General features: G+C 44.9%; 1 protein-coding gene across 5 annotated transcripts in view; it reads left to right on the forward strand.

Annotated features, from left to right (window-relative positions):
• so (SIX homeobox 1 protein sine oculis) overlaps nucleotides 1-24,650 on the forward strand; it is a 64,912-nt gene extending 40,262 nt beyond the window's left edge. For all 5 annotated transcript variants that reach the window (XM_076369680.1, XM_076369682.1, XM_076369681.1 and 2 more), the window contains 2 exons: nucleotides 15,086-15,557; nucleotides 17,005-24,650. In XM_076369680.1, the coding sequence (XP_076225795.1) occupies nucleotides 15,086-15,557; nucleotides 17,005-17,289 (757 nt within the window). In that variant the 3' untranslated portion in view covers nucleotides 17,290-24,650. The remainder of the gene's footprint in view (nucleotides 1-15,085; nucleotides 15,558-17,004) is intronic.
• Nucleotides 24,651-26,082: the final 1,432 nt, after the last annotated feature.

Genomic DNA, 26,082 nt, shown 5'->3' on the forward strand with positions numbered 1-26,082 from the left:
GATTCTACAGATCTAAGAAGTTACTAATTAACCCCTATCCACCCTACCAGTCGTCTCCACATTTCTATCGCTGATCGATCTACCAAACATCGAGCCCTACCGTATTTCAATTCGCGATGAAGTCCGGCTCGATCCATCGGCTAAAGCATTCTTGGATCACGCCGCGATGGGGGCGGCAGACGGAGAGGGAGAGGGAGGGATGCACTTAGATTTACGATCGAACGTTTGTCGTCGTTCTTCCGCCGACGCGGCTCGCAAGGATTTGGCATGGAAATCTGCATTTTCTGGCAGCGGCCTCGCGTTGCGCGTCGCATTCTTCCGCGTGATTATTCCCGTCGAAACAAGTCGATCCCGTCCGGATCGAGTCGCCATTCATTTTCCGCGTTCGGGATCGCGCGCGCAGGCCGCGGCGTAAGGTCGATAACTCTTCACCGGCGAACGTGCATGCACGCGCGAGACCACGCGGCTATTCGTCTTTCGTCCCGTTGTCCGCGTTACCCTCGTAATTATCGCGCCGTTAATCTTCGCTGGTCGCGGCAGGGATATCTAACGAACGACACCTTATTCGAATTAGTCACGCGTTCAATTGGCGAGAATGGCGGCGCTAAGGATTCAAGACAGCCGGGTTTAACCCCTTGGCCCATGATTTCTTTCTCAGCTCCGATCGATACGGCTACGTTGTCGTTAATAATTTATTGGGAAAAGAGAAAAATTCTAAGCATATGCTACGCCTATGTTTCCTTTCGATAGTTGATTACGGAGGAATAATATTTACTTTGATTTCGAATGAACTGAGTAATATAGATGTTTGCTGAATCAGGTTGAAAATGTTTATTACGAGTCTCACTCGTTGTAGGGCAAGGGGTTAACGGTGGTCGATTGTTGAACGGGTCGCGGCACCTGAAAGAATATTCGTCACTGTTTTGGGACGGCAGATCCTACACTCGGGTCATAGAGGGCTCAGACATCTGAAAGTCTTAAACATTCTGCAAATCTGTCTGTAAACATTCTGCACTTGTTCTTTTTTCTTATTCCTGACTTTGCGTTAGATCTATAGAACGTCGTTTATAAGCTTACGTCGTCTGAATTAGTTTTACTGCGATAATTTAATTGTGTTGGTAAGAACAGTTAAGATTCGTAGGTGCAATCCTCTCCGAGTTTAACACGTTGACTGCCACGGTGTCAGCGATGACCGGAGCTTCCAAATTGCTGAAGAGCAATTACAATAAAGAAATTAATTTTATATAAAAATATTTAGTAAGTAGCTAGATCATAGCGTAATGCGACTATTGTAATACTAAATCATTAACAATTATTTTCAATATCGTTTGCCTTTGTTGTTAAAGAATAAGTGCTATTATTCAAAACGCTAGAAATTCTGGCAATCAACGTATTAACAGAGGCATACACGTTAATGGATACTCATTATCGATAGCTAGCTTTCTTGTTTATTGTATACACCGTGCATATTCTCATTGTGAGACACTGTAAATAAACAATGTTTAAGAAAATACGTGTACTAGAAGAAAGCTTCACCGAGTCTTTCTGTTCTAGACTTCTCTAATCTGTTTCTTCTTTTCATAACGTTATAGGCTGATTCAGTTGTAATTCGTATCAATTTCGGTTTCCTCAAAGACGATAGTATATTAGGATCGATTACGGTTTTAATTGTCGAATGGAAACACTAGAGCTTCGAGATAGTTTAGAGCTGGTCGGTAGACTGTGTAGAATCTTTGCGTATGAATGCTACGTTAACGTCAACATTTTAAGCCCTGTTATCCTAGAAACTAGAAAGTTGCAAGTGGATAATTTAATTATTCCAATAATGAGAAGCTGAGCTATGGTTTCCTTCTTCTTCGGTGTGCAACGCTTCGAAGTATAATTCAGTTTCTTATGCGCAGAGGTCCTAGAAGTGTAAGAACTCGTCAGCAACGGGTTTGAGGGTCGTTCATCAATCAAACAATTACGAAATAACTTTCAATTATCCATTTAGCTGACTGTCGCTTGCTTGCAGCTACCTTGGACAGACAATTATCGGAAAGATAACAGATTCCCTAAGAAATTCCCGGCGACATTAATTCATCAAACTCGATTACAACTTAATAGAAATCTCGATGCTCTTGAGTGTCAGTAAGAAAATGTCAAAAGCTCAATTTGACGCTCTACAATTTTAATATTGATTTCAATATAGCGACACTCGTACCTAAATGTTAACCCCTTACGGACAAATGTCGACACGATAAAATGAAATGTTTCTGTTTCGAGGACTGAATCGCAAACAAATGACTCAATTACTCAAACAGTCAGAGATCAGCACGTAGCTTCTGTTTTCCCTATTATTTAAACAATTGACGTATCATTCAACTTCGTCTGCTGAAGATTTTGTGTATTTCAAAGACTCTTCCTCCGCGAAGGGGTAAATTTACATTCAACTGGACATCGATGTTCTCAGAAAGTCGGGTCGAAAGTGACCCACGAAAGATCGGTTCGCCGACGTATGTGCACAGCTGACCGAATGAAAAGGACGCTCGTTGGGTGGTTGCCGTGCGTTTCCGGTCTGTTCGAGTCGGTTTCGCGCGAACGGGATTTATTGGACCAGTCGTTGACATGATTATTAACGAACGTGTTCACGTGTGCGACAACGAAAGTCTAGGGTGACGGACGGACGGGCATACGAACGGACAGACAGACAGTCGGAGATCCCCGCTCGCTTGTGTAACACGGTCCCGCGATGACGAGGAAGACTACCGAGTGGCAGGTTCAGCGTAATCCGGATTAAAGAATTCCGGAACACCGAAAGCGTTTTAACGGTCCCCGGTTCTGTTATTCGACGGAAGACTACCGAGTTTACCTGCCGCGATTTTATCGGTCTGTCACGTAGCTATTAGCCGGCGATCGGTCTATAGATCTAGAATTATATTAGATCACATTAATTTTACGTATTCACACATTGCGTACGGGTAACGAGAAATCTCGTTTTTATATAAAGACACTTAGCTATGCAATTTTGCTAATTACTATGGTACTTAGAAAAATATGAAGTTCGATTCAAATTGATTATTTATTTAAAATACATTTCATAACGATATGATATCTGAGTTTTTGTATGTATAGCAATGTAAGTTGATCTTTAATCTTCCCTAATTACCACAGTATTGAGAAAAATATGAAATTCGATTCAAATTGATTATTTATTTAAAATACATTTCATAACGATATGATATCAGAGTTTTTGTATGTATAGCAATATAAGTTGATCTCTAATCTTCGTTAATTACCACAGTATTGAGAAAAATATAAAATTTAATTCGAACTGATTATCTATTTAAAATATATTACATAATAATATGATATCTGAGTTTTTCTATGTATAGTGATATAAGTTGACCTCAGTGAAAATTGCCACCCGCACAATTCAGTTTTCTGAAAATTAGCTGAAAGATATGGCTACTTTGAGTAATTTATTGGAAAAAGAGAAAAATTCTAAGCATATGTTATGCCTATATTTCCTTTTAAGTGTAATAGTTGATTACAGAGGAGTAGTTAATTCGAGTTCAAAATAAATATTAAGTAATATAGATATTTGTTGAATCGTGTTGAAAATCTTGTTGTAGGACAAGGGGTTAACCCCTACAATATCTTGTCAGACTCGCGGTGAAGAATTCAAATAGTATTTGACAAACATAAATATCACTTGATTCTTCTAAGTTCGAATTAAATATTATTTATCTATTATTAGAATTTTCCTTCTTTTCTAATGAATCGTGAATGATAAAATACCTCCGTTGAGCATTTGAAAAAGAAATAGAACAAGGGTTTAACCTTTTGCACTCGGAAGCTTTTCGCTAGAAATATTCGACACTCTTACGACAAATTAAAAATAAAGAAACAAAGCTATTCTATAGAAATGTTTCACATATTGTTACATTACATGAAGGTTAATATTATATATGACAATTTGTGATTTTGTTATATCACTCATATCGCGAATTTCGCGATAATTCGAGGAGAGTTTTGTTTCACTGAGGAAAGGATACTTCGAGATACCATAGATTCTACTGACCTAACAAGTTACTAATTAACCCCTATTCAGCCTACCCCTCTTCTCCACATTTCTATCGCCGACCAATCTACATCGCAAAAATCTTCCGAAATCAGATCTCAATTCATCGTAGTCTCACACTCATCGCCGTATTAAACATTTCCATCGTTAACTCAATTGCTCAATTACTTCGAATTCTAATTAGATATTATTCTCCTGTTATCAATGATTCCATTGTAGGACAGACGTAGACACAGGACATGCATAGAATGTTCCTCTTCAATAATCATTTCCGATGAAGTTGCGTCGATCACAGTTCGAAAATGAATCATAGGGGTCGAACACCACTCGAACATCCGCGAGGGCAGATCCGTCGACGCCTGCGAGCCACGGGACACAGGAAATCACGTTCAACGGAATCTCCGGTGCGCAAACTCGAAATAAAACAAAGACGCGAAGATACGATCGGGCAGGGCAGATATTTTCCCGTGAAATTGCGCGACGCCGGGGATTTAGCAGTCAGAGGGGGTTGGCCGGCCGGAGAATACACACGCGGCAGGTAAAAGAGAAAAGAAAAAGCTGACCCCTGCCGTCGCGACCACGTGGGGCGAAAGGAGGAAAGGCGGAAGAGAGGAAGGAGAGCGAGGGGGGCGAGAGTTTCGAGAAAATGAGGAAGAAAGAGATAGCCCGAAGTTTGTAAACAGAGGCGGTGTGTACACGGTAGGCTGCATCCCCATTATTTTAGGCCGAAGAAATTCTTTGCTATCTGCTTATGGAATCAGCTGCCGGGCGCTGAAGTCCCCTAGCCGTCTGCCCTCTTCCCCGACGTGCTCACCTGCCGGCTGGACAGAATAGAACCGAGGTAGGGAGAGAAGGGAGGCTGCTCCCCGAACTGAACGGCCACCGGGGGGGTTGCCGCGGCACTTGGGAAAATCCTTCGCGCGACCACCGCTAAGGGCCGGAGTTGTTCAATTTGCTCTGGGCTTCTTTGCTGCTTTGCCAGGCTACTCGAGATACTCGAAACCTGCAGTTTGCCTTCCTGCCTTTTCTCCGCCGCACGGCCGGGCATCCTGGAGATGAATCCCAAAGTTAGTCCACGCTCGAGGGAACCAGACGCGGATTATGACCCCGAGGCACACCCCTGGCTCGCAGGTAATCTCGCGACGTTCGGAATGTCTCAATGTTTCGAAACCTGATTTCCGTTCAGAGTATATGGTGGTGTGTATAATCGATAGTGACACTCGCGCGACAGAAGTTCGCGATCATCCCCTATTTTCAGTGTGAGTGCAGGTCATTCTTGAGTGGAGCTAGCAAACGTGTGGTCTTAGGATAGGATTTGTGGAATTGTGGATCGAAATCGTTTAGAGTGTACGTCGTTAGCGAATTATTTATTACTAACCCCTTGTATTGCAACAACGTGTCAGACGCGTGCAGATTTCGCACAGAATTGAACTGGCATGGACGTTTGCTCGATCCTTTTGAATTCGAGTTAAATATTATTCTTCTGTTACCAATTATTACACTTAGCGACAAAGTTTTTTCTTAACATTCTCAAACTGACTTTTACAAATTCCTTTATAGCACATGTAATTCTCTATTTATTAAGATTTCAATTGGGTTATGTTTCGGTGTGTCACTAAATCAGCTTCTTCAACGATTTCTCAGAGAAGCATTTGTACCTTTCAAAACAGAAACCAAGAATGGGTCATTCTGACCCATCTGGTAGTTCCAGTGTTAATAAATCATTAATGACAAAGTATCGATCGTATCAGAGAAGTAAATCGTAGAGGTTAACGGTTCCGTCATTGTAAAATTATGGAAACCTGAGTGATCTGTACGAAGATCGTTTCCCAGAGACAAAGAGGAAGAAAACCTAAAATGGTGGGTTGAACGCTTCCCATGGCAATTGCAAGTTACACGAGAATAATTATAGACGATTCTGATCGCGCCGCGCGACTATTAGCAGCTAATACCATCCTCGAAGCTATTTATCCAGCGGCGTACCACGGACTCGTACGGGAACAAGATTAACCCGACGAGCGACGCGAGATACCGACTCGGCGCGCCGGCTCCCTAATTCAATCACACGTAAATTCTTCGAAAACGCATACAAATTACTGAAAATCTTCAATTAAGATCTCACCGGCCGCGCTTCCATTTCTTCGTTTTTCTAACGGGTCTAATAATATTGTCTCGCGTTTCTAACGCGACGACGAGCGCGCAATCGGATCGCGTCTCCCCGACGAGAATAGAAGCCTGAAATCTCGGATCTTCTTGGCTCGGCTTTTAGCCGGCTTTCCGCCTCTTTCCGCCCCTCTCCCGATTTCGCTCCTCTTCATCTCGATCCCCGTTCGCCGAAACCGCCGAGCGGAATTCGGGATGATCCGCGCCGCGCGATAGACGCCACGCCGACGATCGCGGGACAGCCCCGAAATTCCTTTGCAACTGTTCACCCTCCGATCGAGGGAATTGCGAGAGGGAACGCCGATCGATGCTCGCAATCTTTTCCATCTGGCGCAATTGCAAAGCTGTACGGTTCCTCGAGTGGACGCATCTAATAGATGTGTGCCACGATTTCATGGCGCAAAATACACAAAATGGAGAAAATAAAATATTAAATCATTCAGTTCAATTGCATTGTCGTTATTGTGTGTTCGTCTAGCTGAATGTCACCGCATTAGGTAGCAGTATTTATGGTATACAAATATTTTCGAATAATCGTTTAATCGAGCGAACTATAGTAAGTCGATTTGAATGACGCTTCTGAATGACTGGAAAACGTAACATACAAGACAACCGAAGTGAAACGAAAATGTTTGATAATGTAACTAAGTTGATAACATAATACGAACATTGTAACGTCGAGTGATTAATAATTGTCCCTGCTTTTCTATGCTACAAAAGAAAAATTATAGGAAAACGCTTAAGACCTTCGTGGCACTTAACGTGTTAAACACAGGTCAATTGTCTGCTTTGCACTGGAACGTTTTCTTCTTAGAAATATTCAACAGTTAAGGAATATTTCAGAGGTATAGACGATGGTTTTGGAAACGAATTTGAAGAGGAATCAGCAATACATTAGGGAACAAAGCTATTTTATTGAAATGTTTCGATATTCAATGTGAAACATCAACCATTATCATTTTGCTGTATTAGAAATAGTGCTGAGAATCGTTCCTCGAGTCTAATTCTTAGGACACCAGCTGATTTTGTAATCCATCAGCTCCAAGGAAAAAATTGCATAATGATATATTATAACGTCAGTTAGATTTATTCTCCCTAGAACGTAATCTTAGAGTAGTTTCTGCAAACTCGTTTATTAGAATATTTATTACCATAAGCGGTGTGGTAATGGAGCCTACAGAGTGCGAAGGGGTGAACGCGTTGCTGCATCAGACTCCAAACGAACAATAAGAAATCACGTAATCCCACATAGCCGCGTATTAAATGACACGAGCACCTAAGTACCCTCCTGCCCGATCGCGATGATAAGCGATTGTACGGTCCCCGTATCAGAGAACACAATAAAACCTCCCCATCCCCGAACCGGCGTTCACGAACATCCAGTCGCGTCACGTGTATCAAACACGAACGGCGCGCAGAGCGAACCGAAAAAAAGATCCGGAACGGAACGTGTCACACCAGAAAGAAAGCAGCTAGCCGCACGAACCACCACAGTGCACCGAGAAAACGAGGATCCATTGTCCAGTTCCCGGCGCATCGGCGCGCGCGATAAAACTCTTCGCCTTAAACGAGGATATCCACAAACATCCGGAATATTACCTATCAAAGGCCGAAGCACCCGGAACTCGACGGGACCAGAAAAATCCGGCGATCCCCGGCGCGGCGTAAACTCGGCACGGAACTCGCGAGAGGATGATCGGCCGAGCGATCGCGGCCATATTGTCGGACGCGGCATAAAACCTTTAACAATCGGCCGGGACACACGGCGGCGGCGCGTCCGTCGAAATTAATAACGTTGCGAAACGTCGGGCGAAGTTCGCCGCCGGGATATTCATGTTATTGCGGGGCCTAACTCGGGCCCCGGGCATCGTCTTTCATCCCCGATCGCCCTCTGGTCCCCGGCGACGTCGGGTGGGTGGCGCGTAATTTGAAAAGCCGCGCGCTCGGCTCGCGGTGTACACATTATATACACAAATCGCGTTTGTCGAGCGTATAAAATATCAATTCCCCGGCCGCCGAGGGATCGTTCGGAACAGGAAAAAGAAGAGAAAGAGAGATTGAGAGGGGGTGGGGCGGGGGGCGCAGAAGAGAAGAGGCTTGTTTTCCATGCCGGACGAGCCTCGCGCCGTGGGGCGAGGTATAATCGGGATTAGCATAATTCGTAATTTAATTTCCCGATAAATTTTCCCGGCTGCGTTATGCGCCGCGGCTTGGGACCCGAAATGAGATGGTATCGGCTCGCGCGATTCCACTAATTCGCGTCTAAGTTTATATCGGGCCCCGGAGAGAGGAGAGCAGCACGGGGCCGAGATACCATCTGCCCCCCACCACCTCCGCCGATCTCCCTCGTTCTTTCTCTGTCTCGCCTCGCTGGCCTGCCCTCGCTTTCCGGGGATATCCTTTTGCTCCGGCGGCGGGCCGCCTCGTAAAATCGGATTATATCGGCTCCGTCGCCCCTGCGTTGTCGCACACTTTATTCGAGCCACCACACGATTGCGTTCCACCCTCCGCGCACGCCGGTCTGCTTCCTCGCTTCTCCCCGGGGCTCGACCGAACTGCTCTCCGAGCGGCATCCCGGTCGGGTAATCGGATTTTTCCGTTAATTAAGGGATGCAGGGGGTTGATCGTGGCTGGATTCCATTGGGACGTTACAAGTGTTCGGGAAATATGGCCGCTTGATCGGTGAAAACGGTTAATTGATTGTTCCGGAATGGTCGCGCGGTTTTCGTCGCGGAATTCTCTCGGAGTAACATCGATCGGGAAGTTGGAATTTCTCGAATTGCCAACTCTTTCTGACAAAGTTTATGTGGCAATTTTATAGATTTGAAAGAACGAGTTCTTCGTTCAAACTATTTCCGCTATCTCTTGCCTTCTCAATATGAGGGATGATTTCACTTCAAAGTGAAATTCGTGAAGAAAGTGAAAAGGGCTTGACTTTTCCTATCCGCACGAAGTTTCATAATTTGTTTAACTTCCGGGTTCGATTCCCTTGTTAGACACGGAATTGTTCTTCAAGATTACCTCGTGTATCATGCTTCCTATATTCTTTTGGCTAATCAAGGATAAAATCGTGAATAAAATCCGTTATCGTCACTCGTTTTTCAGCGTACACTGACTTTCTATCAATATAATTCGAATACTTCGCTTCGTAGCCTCGAGCGTTTCGCATTTTTCGATGCAGAGTTAACGAACGCCGAAGGGGAAGACACCGAACAAAATTTGTCCCGATAATCGGTCCCGTGGCGATAAACAAGAACACGGTTAATCGCGGCTGGACCACCTAGGAACGACGAGAAACAAGAAGAACAACCCGGAGATCCCCGATAGGATAATTTTTATCGTCGTTATTCTTAATTATTTCCGAGGTGTCCCCCGGCGCGGCGCGCGAAGCGCGCGTCCCGTGGCTCGGGACCCGTGGCCCGCGATTTTATGGCGTCGGGGATCGGCGTCGGTCGGCTTAAACGGCGCGCGGAGATAATGATCGAAGGCGCGGCTCGTTTTATTAATCGGTCAGTTCGTAAATAAGCCGCGCTTCGAAATTCCGTGGCGCGACGCGAGGCGCGCGGGTCAAGATCGATTCGTTCGCCAGAAAAACGGCCAGAAAACGGGCCCGAAACGTGGGATCACGGGCAGGGTCTCTCTCCCTCTCTCTCTCTCTCTCTTTCTCTCTTTCGCTCTCCCGAGACAGATTCTATCTACGGCCAGCGTAGAAACAACGGACGGAGAAGCATCTTTAAAAAAAAAAAACCGCCTCCTCGCCGCAGGATCCAGCGGCCGCAACCTTCGACGTGTTCGGAACGGTGAATTATGAATGCTAATCGTCCTGCGACCGCATGGAAATTCGGAACGACGGGAACGAGGAGCTCGAACAATTAAGTTATTACACTTTTGAGCAGCGTTCTGTTCGAACGACGGAAAGAATAACTCGATCTTAATCGTAGCCGAGATCGCGATCTTTGGAGGCTGTCCCATGGCTGAAATTTCATCCTAACAGTACATCAGAATCACGGCGCTAATTTTTTCAGTGTTTATTCAAACAATTACTCCATACCTGACAGTGTCCCTATAAAACTGATGTTTCTGTTTTTGTCATTTCACCGGGAAATATAATAAATTCTTACGAAGAACTCTGAAAACTCCCGCGGTCGATTTGAACAATTTCTCGATCGTTATGGATCGTGACTAATTAACACGTTCACCGTCACGAGAATTTAGAGCGTTTGGTATAACGTTACTTATCGTATTATAACAGAGGCGAATGGTATTAGAATTAGATGTTAATGCTTTGATATCATAATTCTTAAATTATACTGTTATTCAGTTACTCGTGTTACTATGAATTTTAATTCGACATCAATTTTCATCTTGTAATTGTTTCCGAGTAATTCAGACGCTCCGGTCATCGGTGACCGTAGCAGTCAACGTGTTAAATGAATCTACAATAAACAAAGAAAACCATCGAGGAAACAGTAACAAAACTGAGAAACATCCATTAACCGTTTGCACTCGGAAGTTCCTCATTAGAAATGTTTGACATTTTTTAACGAGGCGAACACAATATTCCTTGAAACTAACTCGAAGGGAAATTACAAGTACACAACAAAGCTATTTTATCCTAACATTTCACGTATCAAGGCATTATACAGAGTTCAACATTAAATATCAGATTTTATAGTTTTACCGCAAATCAAATATTCACGCATTACAAGAAGCTTAACACGTTGACTGCCACGAGAATTCCTATCGTTCTAAACAGTATAATATCTATTCATTAATAACAAAGGCAAATGATATTGAAAATAATTGTTATTGATTTCGTCTTACAGTAGTGATATTACGCTACGATCTAGCTACTTATATCGCTAAATATTTTTATCCGAAATCAAGTTTTTCGTCGCAACTATTCACCAGCGGTTTAGAAGCTCCGGTCGTCACTGACCACCGTGGCAGTGAACGTGTTAACATCAACCATCGAACTCGGTAATCCCAGTGTGCCGACTGGCGAGAGTCACCTCTCGAGTGCAAAGGGTTAACGAATGAAGGAACAAAAGGAAGAAGGGGGTTGAAGCCGCTGCGGCCAGGCTCGGAGGATGGGAACAAGCTTCGAGGATGTCGCGCGTCGAAGCCGGCGCGCGGAGAGTAGTAGGTGTCACGGCGAACGGGTCGTCCAAATAAATGTCTCCTACGCGCGATGAGTCACAAATCCTAATGAAAATAATAATGCCCGAAAGATTCCGTTCTTTCGTGGCCGTGCGCTCGGTCTCGCGCTCGCGGGGCGTGCAACGCGGGGATAAATTTACTGCGCGATCCCGCCTCGGATAAGGCATACCTGGGGACACCTCGTCCCCGGGGTTATGGACCCACGGCATGCAACGGGTGGCGCGGAAAGTACCGGTGGAAACGAGCCGATCCTCTTGTAGCAGGAGCGGAGGGGACGAACGGCCGTCGTTCCACGTGTGGGATCCGTTGCGTCGCCTCGCGTCGCGTCTCGCGGAGATAATTCTTCCCGGAGAGAAGAGACCCGGACCAGAGAACACACGCTCTCCTTCTCTCTCCCTTCCCTGCAACCGGGGACACGAGATTTTCACCTGCCGAACGGATTTATCGTCGCCTTCGCGCGAGGCACCGCTCTCTTGGCCTTTCGGTCCTCTGGGAAGGATCACCGGAGTCGATTCTTTTCTTCCCCCCTCCGTCTCTCTGGCCTTTTTTTACCTGTTTTTCTGTTCCTTTTCCCCGGCATCCTTCCTCGGTGCTAACCTTTTGATCCTGGGGACGATAGTTCCGCGATTGACGCCGGGACCAACTGCGGATCCGTGTTCTACGCCGAGCTTCGGGAATGGGACATCGCTGGTGTCCGCTGGATTTGGAGTTTCTGTATGTTCGCGATAGAGTCGATCTAGTGAATCAAAGTACTCCGTACTTACAATGTTACCTTCCGATCTGAGCAACTTAGAGCTAACCCGTGTCATATCGAAACGAATGACTCCCTTGCAATTTCTCGTTCGCTCAACGTTGATCACGCGGAAGCGCAACCTCCTCGAACTACCGGCGTAAGCGATTCCTGGTTATCATTTGCTTCGCGAGACTCGAGGCAAGCTACGATCAAGGGAAGGGTCCAGGAACCAGTCTATTGCCACGAAAAGTCGAAAGATCCTCGAAACAAGGACGATCAGGACTAGGCGAGGAGCAGAGGGATCGGTTATCGGAGTCTCGGTAGCGTGGCCAGCGTGACCGGGGACCGGTTCTCGAAAAACACACCCCGTAGACAAGTGTCGTGGCACTTGCGGGCCGGAGACAGTGCCGTATCGCGGCGGGCACGTCTAAACGACTTGTAAAACAAGCGCTTAACGATTGCTCGTACCCTGAACACACGGAGGAACGGAACGGTGGAAGACGCGCGTGACGGGGCGAGGAGGGGGCGAGAGGGCGGCGGAGGAGAAGGTGGTGGAAGAGGTTGCCAAGGAGAGGAGAGGAGGACGGTCACGGGGCCCTTCAGGTCCCACGTGCTTCGACTTCGAGGAGGTCCAGCCCGCTAAATTGAGTTTACGAGACGACCGAGATCGTCTCTTTGTCCCGCGCCGGATCTCGCTTTATATTCCTATTCTTCCATCGTTTTCACTCGCGTCCACCTCCCTCTGCCTCCCACTCCAGTCCACGGTCTCCCTTACTCGCCCCGGCAACCACTGTCCACCCTTAATTCACAAGTACCCTCTTCTCGGTAGTTTACGCATCGACCGCGGTATTATCTTACCCGATATTATTCCGTGCCCCTATCCTCTTCCGCTTCGAGTCACTGCCGATCACTGCCCGAAGTCTTCTCTCCTCTCTCCCTTCGGCTTTTTCTTTTCCTTCCTCTCTACCCCGCTGTCTCCTTTTCTTCTTCTTTCTCTTACCCTCTTCTTTTTCCCTCATTTTCGTCTATCTCTCTTTTCGCTTATCTGTTCCTCCGAATCTCTTTTCTCATTCTCTCTGGAATATTTCGTGCTTTTTTACCGATTACCATTTTGTCTTCCTTAACCCTTAAAAGTTTTTCGCTTGAAATATTCTGCACTTTCTAATCAGATATAGACAAGATTCTTTAAAACGAATTTATCAAGAAACCACGCGTAAATTAACAAAGCTATTTTCTTTCAATGTTTCACGTATCGATGCGGTATACAAAGGTTAACGGTTAAAGTTTATAATTTTCCTGTATCAAATCATCTGATGTTGGGAGTCGCCTCTCGACTGCAAAGGGTTAATTCCTCTTTGATACCGTTCTTTTTTTCTTCACTCGTTATCTTCTTTCTACCGATTTTCATAATCTATTTCTCGTTTTGAATTTCCTTTCTCCTTTCTTGTTTATTCGTTCCTCTCTTTACCTCCATCTGTTTGTTCCTCTCCGCTCCTTCGTTCAGTAATTATATTAGGTTCGTTCCGCGTGCAGTGGTCGGGGGGAAAGAGAGATGGAGAATGGTCGGCGCGAGGTTGTTCGATAGAAGGGAATATTACGAAAGCGCGAATCGCGGTGAGGCAGATTCGCTGGTTGGTATAATTATTGGGATACGGGATTAGGGCCACCATGTATTGTTAGCGGTTAACGAGAAGCCGGCGGGATCGATAAGAAAGGTGAAACGCGGCGTGGCCGATCCGTGGAAGAGGATCGTGTCGCGGGGAGAGATCCTCGCGCGAGATTGCGCGGCTAGATCGCGTTCCCCGTGTTTCCTAAGTAACGGTCCGCGGGCCAGGGAATGTCTTTTTCTATGACTGCCATTGAATTATCCCCCGACCGTACTGTTCTTCTTATTTTCAAGTTTAATCCCGACTTTTACTCTTTCGCGTGGGAGTTGTTCCAGTTTTTCGGAAGATGCTGCGCTGAGAACGCAGTTTCGGGTTTGTTGCATCTAGAACTCTCAGATGGATGTCTTTAACCCTTTGCACTCGAGAGGTGACTCTCACTCACCACTTGATTTCGTACAGTACAACTGTCAAACTTGATGTTTAATATTGTACCTCGTGTAATGCATCGATTAGAGAAATACTGAAATAAAATAGCTTCGTTGCTGAATGTACGTGTGATGTCTCTTCGAGTTAGTTTCACAAAGTATCGTCTGTATCTCATCAGAAAATTTGAAAATATTTTTAGTGAAAAACGTCCGAGTGCCAACGGGTTAATTTAAATAGTGGTTCTATTGTAATAACACGATTGAAATATTTTAAACTAACTGCACTCATCTTTGCGCCACGCAATCTCGCCATGATAGACCTAACGGTAAAAAGATATAGTTATTTCAGTTACAAACTTTGGTGTCCTCGACACCTTTGAACATTTCAGTGTTCAAATATCGTGAAATAATGTATACTTAACACTAGAACCACCAGATGGGTCAAATTGACCCGTTCCTCCGTTCTTCCTTCGCAATGATTAAAAACATAACACATGCTCCTCTGCGGAATCACTAAAGAAATTGATTCGGTAATACTCAAACTGAATCATAAGTCAACTGAAGTCTCAGTAGCTGCATTCTTAGAGTTCCATAGAAAAATTTCAAAATTATCCCTCGAACTACCGAGCAGTCAAGTTGACTTCAAAATTGTCCTATAGTAACCCCAAGAGCGCATCTACCGCGATCATCACCCAAAACATAGTTCACGTATTGCCAAAACAGTTTCCTCCAAAATTTCTTAGAGAAGGATCTATTGTTTTCTCAATAATTGCAAAAGAAGAATTTAGGAATGGCTCATTTTGACTTATCTGGTAGTACTAGTGTTAACGATATTATATCAGTATCAGCAAAATCAAGCTACCCATATAAAAATTCACGTGTTAGAACTGCAAGCCTCGTCTCACCCGATCGATCGCTTTTCCTTTTGTTGCAGCGGTCAAAGGGAAGAGAAGACACACGGCGGCGGTCTCGGTGACTCGAGCAGCGAGAGCGGCGACGAGGCGAAGAGGCAAGCGGTCGGCCAGCAACAGCCTCAGCAGCCTTCCGCGTGCGCGGTGCAGCAGCAGCAGCAGCAACAGCAGCAAATTGTCGAGCACCAACAGACGTCGGGCATGTACCAGCTTCCGCCGCCCGTTTCCGTCTCCAGTCCTCACTCGTATCACCAAGGCCACGGCTCGACCCTCAGCCACCCTCACACACCGACGCACCACATGCAACACCACGACACCAGCAGCGAGAGCGGCGACGACAAGCGGAACCTTCATCATCAGCTGCAGCATCATCTACAGGTCGGCGCGCACGGCACCCACGGCCTGGTGCATCCGACAGCGACGCTGCCGCCTCCACCGCCCAGCTGCGCCCAGCAGAAGAGCCAGTTGGACTACATGCAGTACTACAGTCCGCAGGTATCGTGGTTGAAATTCTATTGTCGACGGCTCGAGAGTCTTCGAAGCTTCGAGGATAAGTCTTGGAGGTTGAATCTTCGAATCTTCAATGCTCAACCCATTTATATCTTCTCTGATAAATGTGAAGCTTACTTTATAAACCAGAGATGCGGTCTTCGAAGTTTCAGGACTAAGTCTTGGAGGTTGAATCTTCGAATCTTCAATGCTCAACCCATTTATATCTTCTCTGATAAATGTGAAGCTTACTTTATGAACCAGAAATGCGGTCTTCGTAGCTTCAGGTCTTAGAGGTTGAATCTTCGAATATTCAGGGCTAAGTCTTGGAGGTTGAATCTTCGAAGCTTCGGAGCTATGTCTTGGAGAATGAATCTTCGAAGCTCCGAAGCTAAGTTTTGGAGACTGATTCTTCGAATTTTCAATGCTCAATCTATTCTCATCTTCTCTGATAAATGTGAAGCTTACTTTATAAACCAAAGAAGCTTCGAGACTAAGTCTTGGAGACTGAATCTTCGAATCTTCAATGCTCAACCCATTCTTGTCTTCTCTGATAAATGTGAAGCTTACTTCATAAACCAGAGATGCGGTCTTCGAAGCTTCAGGACTAAGTCTTGGAGAGTGAATCTTCGAATCTTGAAAGCTGAACTCATTTACATATTTGCTAATAAATGTGAAGTTTACTTTATAAACCAGGGATGTTCAACTGAGTCTTCTTAACTTTTGATTGAAATTGATCAGCTATCCGATATCCGAATATAATAGACAACTAAAAGTAATTGTGCGGAATATTCTGCTCTTGGTGATGAGCAACAGTTATTTGCGAGGATATTCCGCTTGTGATGCAAATGGGTTAAAAGCTAAATCTTGCGTTTTCTTCCTATCGCGCAATGAAGCTTAAGCTTTCAGTATAAAGAATCGACAAGTCGTTTCAAAGTGTAATAGCTCTAGTAAGCAGAGCTGTAAAATATTACGAATCGTCATCTCCTCAAAGTATCCAAACCCATCGAGAGTCACCAATCAAATATCAAAAGCTCCCATTTTCACTATAATCAAGTACATCATTGCCATAAGCAAAAGTGACATCTCAAAGAAACGCTTAGTATTCACCTTCATCCAATGAAACTTAACACTAGAACTACCAAATGGGTCAAAATGACCCATTCATTCTTTCACAATAATTGAAGGCACACAAATGCTTCCCTAAGAAATGATTAAAACAGTTGACTTATCAACACGCAAATTAAAATATAACTTAACTGACGTCGTACTCCACTTCTATTTTATATTTCTATAAAAGAAACGTTTAAAAATCAATTCAACTCGGTAGTTCTACTGTTAAAACCATCGCCAGTCCTATTCGACGTCACACGGCGGAACGGTGTTGAAATTCGCCCGAGCCACGTAACAGCTGAGATACTGAACCCTGCCGTTGGCGGATCACCTGTTCCAGGACTACCTGATCGGCACGCCGACCTCGGCCGACCTGCAGAAGTCTCTCCCCCACACGGCGACGTCGATGCAGATGGGTGCTATAGCTCCGTCGATGGGCGGGCTGAGCCCGATGGGTCCGTCGACGATGCTGCCGAACACGATGCAGGGCGTGAACACGATGAACACGATGTCGATGAACGGCATGGGGATGGGCGCGTACCAGGGGATGGGCTCGATGGGCATGTCGACGTCGCACGGCAGTTATCACAGCGGCCTCGTGCTGGGCGACTATCACTCGTTGTGACCCTGGGCCCCGGGCAGCCAAGGCAAGGGTACCAAGAGGAAGCTGAACGGAGAACTGGTCTCGTAAGGATCCTGCCGCGAAACAATCCAATGCACGTCTCCGACCACGCGTAACGAGATTAAACTCACTCGACCGATTTCCCGAGCCGAGAACATACGAAAACTCAACTCTCCTACCACGCTGGAACTCTTCGGAGTTCTCCCTAAACTTCTCGGACCTTAGGAAACGAGGAACGGTTCCCCCGCCACGCGATCGGTGGAACATCGAATCGCTCTCGCGAACTGTTCTCCGTTTACTTTCTCGCCGGAAGACGAAAGGAAAGGCTGAGAGATCGAAACGAAACGCCAGAGGATCGCGCCTGGTATGATCACCGGGAGCGCGTCGAACAGCGAAGAGGAGTTCCGATGGGAAGCTCGTTGGTGCGCTTTCGTTTCGTCGTCTCGATTCCCGGTGTTTCTGACGAAGCCTCGATGTTGATCGTTGAACCCGGAGGGCAGAGCTAGGCGGCTGCTTCGCCGGGATGGACGCGCCGGTCTAGCCTCCGGGTGAAATAGCAAAAGACATGTTAGCATTTTTTTTTCTTTTCGCGTATACATATACCGCGTGATCGCGCGACAAGGCAGAGAGCTCGTACACTTCCAGATACCGCGGCGGCTGCGCGCCGCGTCTATTTTTCGCGGATCCGACCATCCCCTTAACCCACTTTTCGATCCCCCCGCCCGCGCAGAACATCAATTTTCACCTCCTCCCCAGGAACCTGAGCAATCCTAATTCTTGTAGCGTTAACGCCCGTACCTAGCTCCTCGGAATAAGAGACAAAGCATACGTTATTTACGGTTACCAGTAGTCGGGGTCGGACCGTGCACGCTTCAGCCGCGATGAGCGATGGGTAGACTCGTCGGGGATTAGCGTGACGCCGTGTCAACCGAATTCCGTGGACGCGAGTCGGTCGATAAGTAATTGGTACACCCCGAAAAATTGGGAATGTTTCGAATCTTTTATTTTTATTTCCGTCGTGCTTGGCACAGAGTGCCGAACACGTGATTCGATTCAGTCGGAAAATACCGAGAAGTTAAAGTTACCGTCAACACTAGAACTACCGAGCACTTAAAGTGACTCTGGAAGATTTCATTATTAATACAAACGTGGATTCATTCGGATACGAATTGGTTTAAATTTCAGCCTAGGTGTTACTTAATCAGCTTCTTTAGCAATTTTTTTTAGTAATCGCAACAGAAGAAATCAAGGAATGGGTCATTCCATTTGGTAGTTCTAGTGTTAAGTATATAGAAGTCATTCTTCTTGCACCGCCATCTTCGCGGAGTTGATCGTGTCAAACACTTAGCAACTCGAAAACTTAGAATCCTGAAAACTGAATTATATCAATTCGTCTCTTCGCGAATTTGTTCGAGATTTTTCGAGAATATGTTCCTTTTAACCTGGAGACAGCTTACTCGTCGACCGTCTGGATCAGATTTCGAACAGAAAGATCACTCGTACCGAGTGTCTTTCACTCGGCGATTTTTAGCTTTAAATCGAGCTGCGTATTCGAATGACTTTCAATAGAACCCCGACAGACATTCGAAGCTCATAGCGTGAAATTGAATGGCTCGCGGTTGACGTCGTCTCCCAAAGATTCCACGAAATTAATCAGCGATTCATCCGACCCGAATTATCACGGAATTCCGCGAACGTGCGAACATATAGGAGACTCTCGGGTCGGCCTGTTTCGAAACAGAATCGAAGTATGGCCGACGTGGCCCTCGAAAGACAGCTCGGACGTTGTGTCACCGGGAAAGACAACAGAGAAGCGAAGTTGGAGAATGATCCCTGAGGCGTGTACGGCTCCCCAGCCAGCAGCTAATTAATTAACGTCGCTATAACGAACCACACATGCTCTTTATACACAATCTTCTTACACCGTACGCTTCTGTGTTTGTCCTGTGTACATATGTAGATAATACACACATACACGTACACGCGCATACAACGTGAAACAAGCATACACACACACACGCAAACGCGTGAAACACTAACAAACATTCACACACGTACACGCACACGCGCATACACGCATACACGCGCATTCGAGAGAAGATTAAGTTAATCTCGTTTGTATTAGGCGATCGCCGGGTGCTCGCGTTTCAATTTCACCTCGTGATATTTAGAATTACTCGCGATGATGCTCCATCGATTGGAATCACTTCGATTTAGAGGCCCCGTCTCTACGAAATCGTTCGCTTCGGTTGCACTGGTCGCTCGTGAACTCGAATTCGACGCGAGTTAAAAGGAAGTTTGAACTGAACGAAATTCTACGATGTAGTCGAACGGAGAGAGTAGTTTCGTTCAATTTCAAAAATAGGGAATATGGAAAATTCGCTTTCGAAGATATCGAGGTCTACATTTTATTAACGATTTCGTGTGCAACTGGATTACTCGGACACCTATTTTCACGTTTCATTCTGGAGTTCTCTGGATTTGCTACATTTTCTAATTAGATTATGCAGAAATATGATCGTAATTGCGGCTTGAAGAACTGTAGGCGTCCCGGTAGCTCGCGGAAGGGTTAATTCGAGGTTCCCTTCGTCCGCGGCTCGACCTTGCGTTACGCAACGGTTTTCCGGAAGAAATAAATTGGGATTTGCGGGAGGTTAATTGGGCCCGCGGTGAAAAACGATTTTAATCGTGCCAGTTAGTCGACAGAAACGTGCGGATTCGGAATGGTATGCAAATTGGTCCGGCCAAAGCGGCGCGTAGTAGGCGGAGCAGCTGTTTCCTGCCAACCAATTGCCTAGTGCCAATCGTCCCGTCGCGGATTCAATCAGCAACACCTTTTCTGAACGCTTCGGTTGCCATTGAGCCGTCTCGTCTCACCTTGCTCTTCGATGTTGCTCGACGATCTTATCTTCCGCGGGACAAGATTAAACGAACGAACGAGTTTTTGCTGCTCGACGCGGACTGTCCTCCACTGCCCGCCGCTTTTGTTCTATTTCATTCTATTCCGTACTGGCGTTCGGTGTTCGCAGAATTTAGATTCTCCCGTATCGTGCATCGTTCGTTTCGCAACTGGTTTAAGTCGATTTTTCGAAGAATCAGTTTAACACGTTGAACGCCGCATAATTTCATACAGTAAATACGCATAGTAGAGAAAGAAAATAATATTAACCCTTCGCGGAGAGACGACAATATTTCAGCGACGTTGAACTTTCATATTTGGAGCACTAAATAGCGAACAAACGATCCAGTGACTCAAACAGCAAGAATTCGGTGCGTAGTTTCCTTCATTTTTACTATTCAAGCAATCGATATGTAATTTAGCTTCGTCTGTTGGAAGTTTTATGTATTTCATGAGAATCTCCGTCCACAAAGGGTTAAATCATTTGATTGAGTTGTGTTATTATTATTGTGATCTAGCTGAATGTCACCGTATTAGGTGGCACTATTTATAACAGAAATGATTTTCGAATAATCGTTTCGTTGAGTGAACTATAGCAATCGGATTTGATCGGGGTCACCGGTGACCCCCATGGCATTCAACGTGTTAATAGTAGTCACCATCATAGATTCTATGTTTTTATTTTTAAACAGTTCTCTTTAATGAACTTGTGGTTGTTTTAATGGACATATTTTAATACGCATGGAACGAATGTATGAAATGATTAAGAAAGAAATGTTGGAACTTTTAAATCGGTTTTCCATTAGTTATTTATTTATAAAAATATGTGTACGAAGTAACGTTACGCTTCGTTTTCACGAGTGTATCAAATGTTGATAGTTAGACTATCTCCGACGAATCCTCGCATCGAATAGCCCAGGAGTTCCACAGGCTACCAAGATCTCGACTTCCCGAGCAGCCAGTGCATCGAAGCGAAAGCCGAAATTCTCCGAAATCGTGGAAAAGAATACTTCTCGCTCGAGAAAGCTCCAAGAAACATTTCGAAACGCCACGCGCACCCGGTATATGATAAACACCGTCGTAGCGTAAGTTTAGCCCGTAAGTTATCATTTAATCGCAGTTCGCAGTCTGTACATAAAGAGAAAAATCGAATGTGTGTTTGAAAGAGAGTGTGTGTGAGAGAGAGAGAGAAAGAGAGGGTGAAATTGAAGGAGTAAACGAGGATGAGAGAGTGTCAGTGAGAAGTGTGACCATGGGAGAAAGGGCAAGAGGATGGAAGAACATTTGAGAAAATGGGAGAATGAACGGGAGAGAAAGGAACGACAGGATTAAAATTCAGATCGACTCCAGACAAAACTTCACTCGGGATTTAAATTGAATCAGGGAAGTTTCTTTAATTCGAAATTAACCCCTTCAGACCGGACGTTATAACGTGGGTACACTATCCTATTAAATCAACGCCTGACAAAATACCTTGGCATTCCAGAATTCTCTTTTTGTTTTAAATCATTTCAGATGTTCAAGATCTCTCGTTAAATTTTATTCAACAATTTAACGAGAGATCGTAGGAACAACCCTGTTTCGATCGCGCAGAGCTTCGCGTCAAGCATCAAGCTTTATAATTTCGTTGAAAGTGCAACCAATCCTTGCTTCGAGCCTGTTTCTATCCGAAAAACGACATGCTACCAGAATCTCTTCGTACATGCAACCAGCGACACATCGAATGGCAGTCGGTCAGATAAGTGATCGTACGCTCGTGCGAAAATCTGGTCTGCAGGGGTTGAGGGGAACAGCAGGAAGTCTGAATAAATCGGAACATTTGAATAACTCCTTGACGGAGGAACGTTGGAGAAAGCGCGGGAATGAAAGGGGGAGAAAGGGCGAGAGGAGGACGAAGAAGAGGATGAAGTGACAAACAGACTCGGGGGAGGGAAACAAGGGTTATCGGTTCTCTATTTAAGAGACATCTCTCGCGCGCAGATGTCCCGGAATATGTATTCCGTTCGCCTGCGACATTGCCTTGTAAGATTCTTATCTAGGATGCTGAGGAGGGAAAGGATTTCCCTTTAAACAGAGTCCTCGGGACGAAACAGGGTAAGAGAGAAGGGAAACGAAGAGAGAATGAGAAAGAGAGAGAGAGAGAGAGAGAAAGTGAGAATGATGAAGAGAGAATGAGAGAGAAAGGGGGAAAAAGAGCAAGCAAAGAGATACAGCCGCTTTTGTATAAAACACGCGCCTTCGACTCTTGGCTGCAGCTAACTTTCAGGCCACCCGGTACGTAAGGAAATCGCGACCGTCCGAGATCTGGCTTCTCGCAGGCGATTTCAAGGATTTTTATCTAAGGATATCATTTTTTGCGATGTTCGGGATATATCGCTACGAACGATCCGTTCGTTTCCCCTTCCCTTTTTTTCATTTGCTTTTTTCATGAAACTCAAGATCAACGATCGATACTGGACGTTTCTTTTTTCGGTTCTTCGTTTATTCGAGTTGTTAAAACTCGCAGGGATCTTTCTTTTTCTTTTAAATTGTTTCAAATGTGATTCGCGATCACTTTTTAGCGATTTATTCGTTATTCGGAGTTTCGATGACGAGACTCCTTTTGTTTTTATCAACGATACTATTCGCAGTGTTTTAGTGAATGCATCGGGTCTCGAAACGGTAGTCACGACGTCAATCAATTTTAGCGAATTTTTGTTTTATCGTAATCTCCTGCGAATGTTACATTTTAACCCCGCGGAACAATGGAATTGCAACGAAGGGGAAGATACGGAAATCATGAATTTGACGAATACTATTTTTTTATTATAGATATCAGTGTACTCGCAATTTCAGAGACATGTCGGTTAATCGATAACGGAGAATCGGAATCTGTTGATCGCCTCTGCGAGAACCAAGATGTCTACGCTCGCTGCGTTCCGCTTCGAGATTTCGATCGACGAAATCGTCTCGAAATCGTTTTGATTCACGCACAATCTATATGCTTCGTACGCCACAGTATGCACGTATTTCTTCTGGACGACACAAGTTTCCGAAACGTGTTTCTCTTTTCTTTTTTAAATGTAATAATAGACTTAAAATTTGCAGGTTTTCGTGATCAGCTGTTAACCCTTTCAGGACGAATATCATGTAAAATTGTCGCGTCTATAATAGAAAGTTGCGAACAAATCATTGATTAACACCTTGACTGCCAAGTGAACACTCGTCGAAATTCCTGTGCAGTCGAAACAGATCTCGGAACAAAGCAGAAACTAAGGAACCAAGATTCTTCGTAAGGATCACTCTTACGTCTCGCATATCCAACGAAATTCGGCTCGTTACCAAGACAATTAATCTCTAAGTTTACGTGAAAAGTAGTGTCACCCAACTTCGGGTGACGTGGCAGTCAATGTGTCAATTTACACAATTTTCCTAGTACTTTTCTTCTAGTATTCATAATTCAATGTTTCTTCCAATAAACATCTCGAATACCCCCGAAAAAAATCGTCCACGAAGGGTTAAACGGATTCCCATCGTCTAATCGAATCACGATTACACGAAATTACGATTCCCATTCGATCCAGGAAACAACTTGCTGTTTCCAGTCGCGGAAACTCCTATCGCGAGCTGTGCACACGTTAAAAGACATTTCTTACGCATTTCACGCGAGACCGTGTTTCTTGAGAGACCAATCGTTTTGTAGTTATATTTTCCCGCAGATAGTTCCTCGCGGTCGCAACTATATTTATTCTTGATTCGTACAGTTGATCGACACCGATCGTGCCAGAGATTTCAGTGTTCGCGTCCGCCATGCACGGGGACCGTTAGAAAAGTTCAACGATTCGACGACGGAGATCAATGGATCAGCTTAATCATTGTTAATAACCGACCAAAGTTTCGTTTTTAATTGTGTTCGACAGCGTTTGCACAAATTTGTCTATCGACGGATGATTGAAAGGGACGACGGGATTGAATGCGGAGGACGGAAGTGTGGATACAAGGGTGAATGGGACGGATGATAGAGACAACTGTTAGGGGACGGTGCGTGAACGGGAGAGAGAAAGAGAGATTGATAGGAGACACGTAGAAGCACATAGAGACACGATATCGCACGCGGAGAATGCTTCACGGCGCAAGGACGATTATTAATAAACGAGAGTTCTTCCCAAGTTCTTCTCGTTCGTGTATTTTAGCGGACAAGCCTAAACGTTGCACAACTAACTAAGACAAATCGCTCTGGGATAGAAGCAAACAGGAACGAAAGAAAGCAAGAATGATAGAGAGAAAAAGAGAGAGAGAGAGACTGCGTCGATGCAAGCGTATGAATGAGGGAGAAAGAGAAAAATAGAGAGAAAGGGAGAGAGAGAGAAGTGTAACGAACGAAGGAGGCATGAAATAGACAAGTAAGAAGATCACCGATGTACGATCGAACTGTAATCGAGTAAAGTTGATGTTATTTAAAGTAATAAAAGGAAGCTATTATATACGTTCGAGTGGCTCACTGCTTGACAAAGTTACCCTGCGCGATATCCTGTCGATCCTTCCACGTAGGATTGATGTTTCGGGTGAAAGGTCGTTGCCGGAGATCAACGAGTTTCCGGTGATCGAAGATTTTATTCGGAATCGCGGGGAATCTTTGGAGAAATCGGATGCAACCGAGTTAAGAAACTCGGTTTGACGTTTCATTCGATCAAGCTGGACCTTCGAATTAAGATCTCATTCGAATTTGGACCGAGTTCTGGCTGAATTTTCAACAAACTTTCGTTAGGCCGACTGATTCAGTGTTGCAAGAAATTTGGACCAAATCCAGGCTTGATCGAGCGGCTGCTCGAATTTTGACTAAATCAAGATCTCGGTCCGCAACAAATTTGGATTGGCTCCAGACCTGAGGCTGTGGCAGTTTCAATTGGACCAAGACTCAGCTTGTCTTGTTGGTTGAAGTAGGTACTAAGATTCTGAAGGAATCGAACTACTTTAATAATTATAAGTTCTCTTTATGTAATAGTTACGGGAAGTCGTTAGATCACGTTACTCGCAGTATCTTGTTACTTCAAAATCGTAGTTTCGTTCGTTACAGTGTTTGTTTTGAAATCCTTAACATTTCAATAATTTTTAGAAAATTATTCAATAACCGGTAGCTGAAACGTCAAAGAATTAATACACAAAATAAAATTCGTTGCACCTCGGTTTCTCAGATTTTCAACCTCGAAAAACGTAAATATTCGTGATGATCCATAATTTTCCAATATTTCAATCAACAAAAGATCTTTTTGTTGAACTATTCGACACGCGCCAACAGTAACGTTCAAATAATTAATATACACTGCAAAAACTCGTTGCCCTTCGGTTTCTCAGACTTTCATCTGCAAAAATCTTAAATTTCCTTGACGATCCTCAGTTTTCCGGGGTTTCGACCATCATTGGAAGATCTTTTTGTTAAACTATTCGAAACGCGCCAACAGTAACGTTCAAATAATTAATATACACTGCAAAAACTCGTTGCCCCTCGGTTTCTCAGACTTTCATCTGCAAAAATCGTAAATTTCCGTGACGATCCTCAGTTTTCCGGGGCTGCGACCATCACCGGAAGATCTCTGGAGCACTGAAAAGAGATTCCGGTGATCTGTTCGGATCGAACGTGAAAGTCGGCTCCGTTTAAGGGAAAACGAAGGATCGTCGCTTACGAAACTACCTGCAACAGCTCAGAAAGATCGTCGACACGATACCCGGTGGTAATTATTTCAAAACGAGCATCGGTCCAGTTCTATTAGCTCTATCAGCGATCGCCGATGACAGATAAGGGTCGGGACCCGGGCTCTTTGTGCCGATATTTGCCGGTTCCGTGTCTACGCAACGCGCTCCCCCGTCCTGTTACGTTCGCAGCCCGGGGATCGATCGATCGATCCTGGAAAAGAGCA

The sequence above is a fragment of the Nomia melanderi genome, chromosome 8 (assembly GCF_051020985.1).
Source record: "Nomia melanderi isolate GNS246 chromosome 8, iyNomMela1, whole genome shotgun sequence".
Lineage (NCBI taxonomy): Eukaryota > Metazoa > Arthropoda > Insecta > Hymenoptera > Halictidae > Nomia > Nomia melanderi.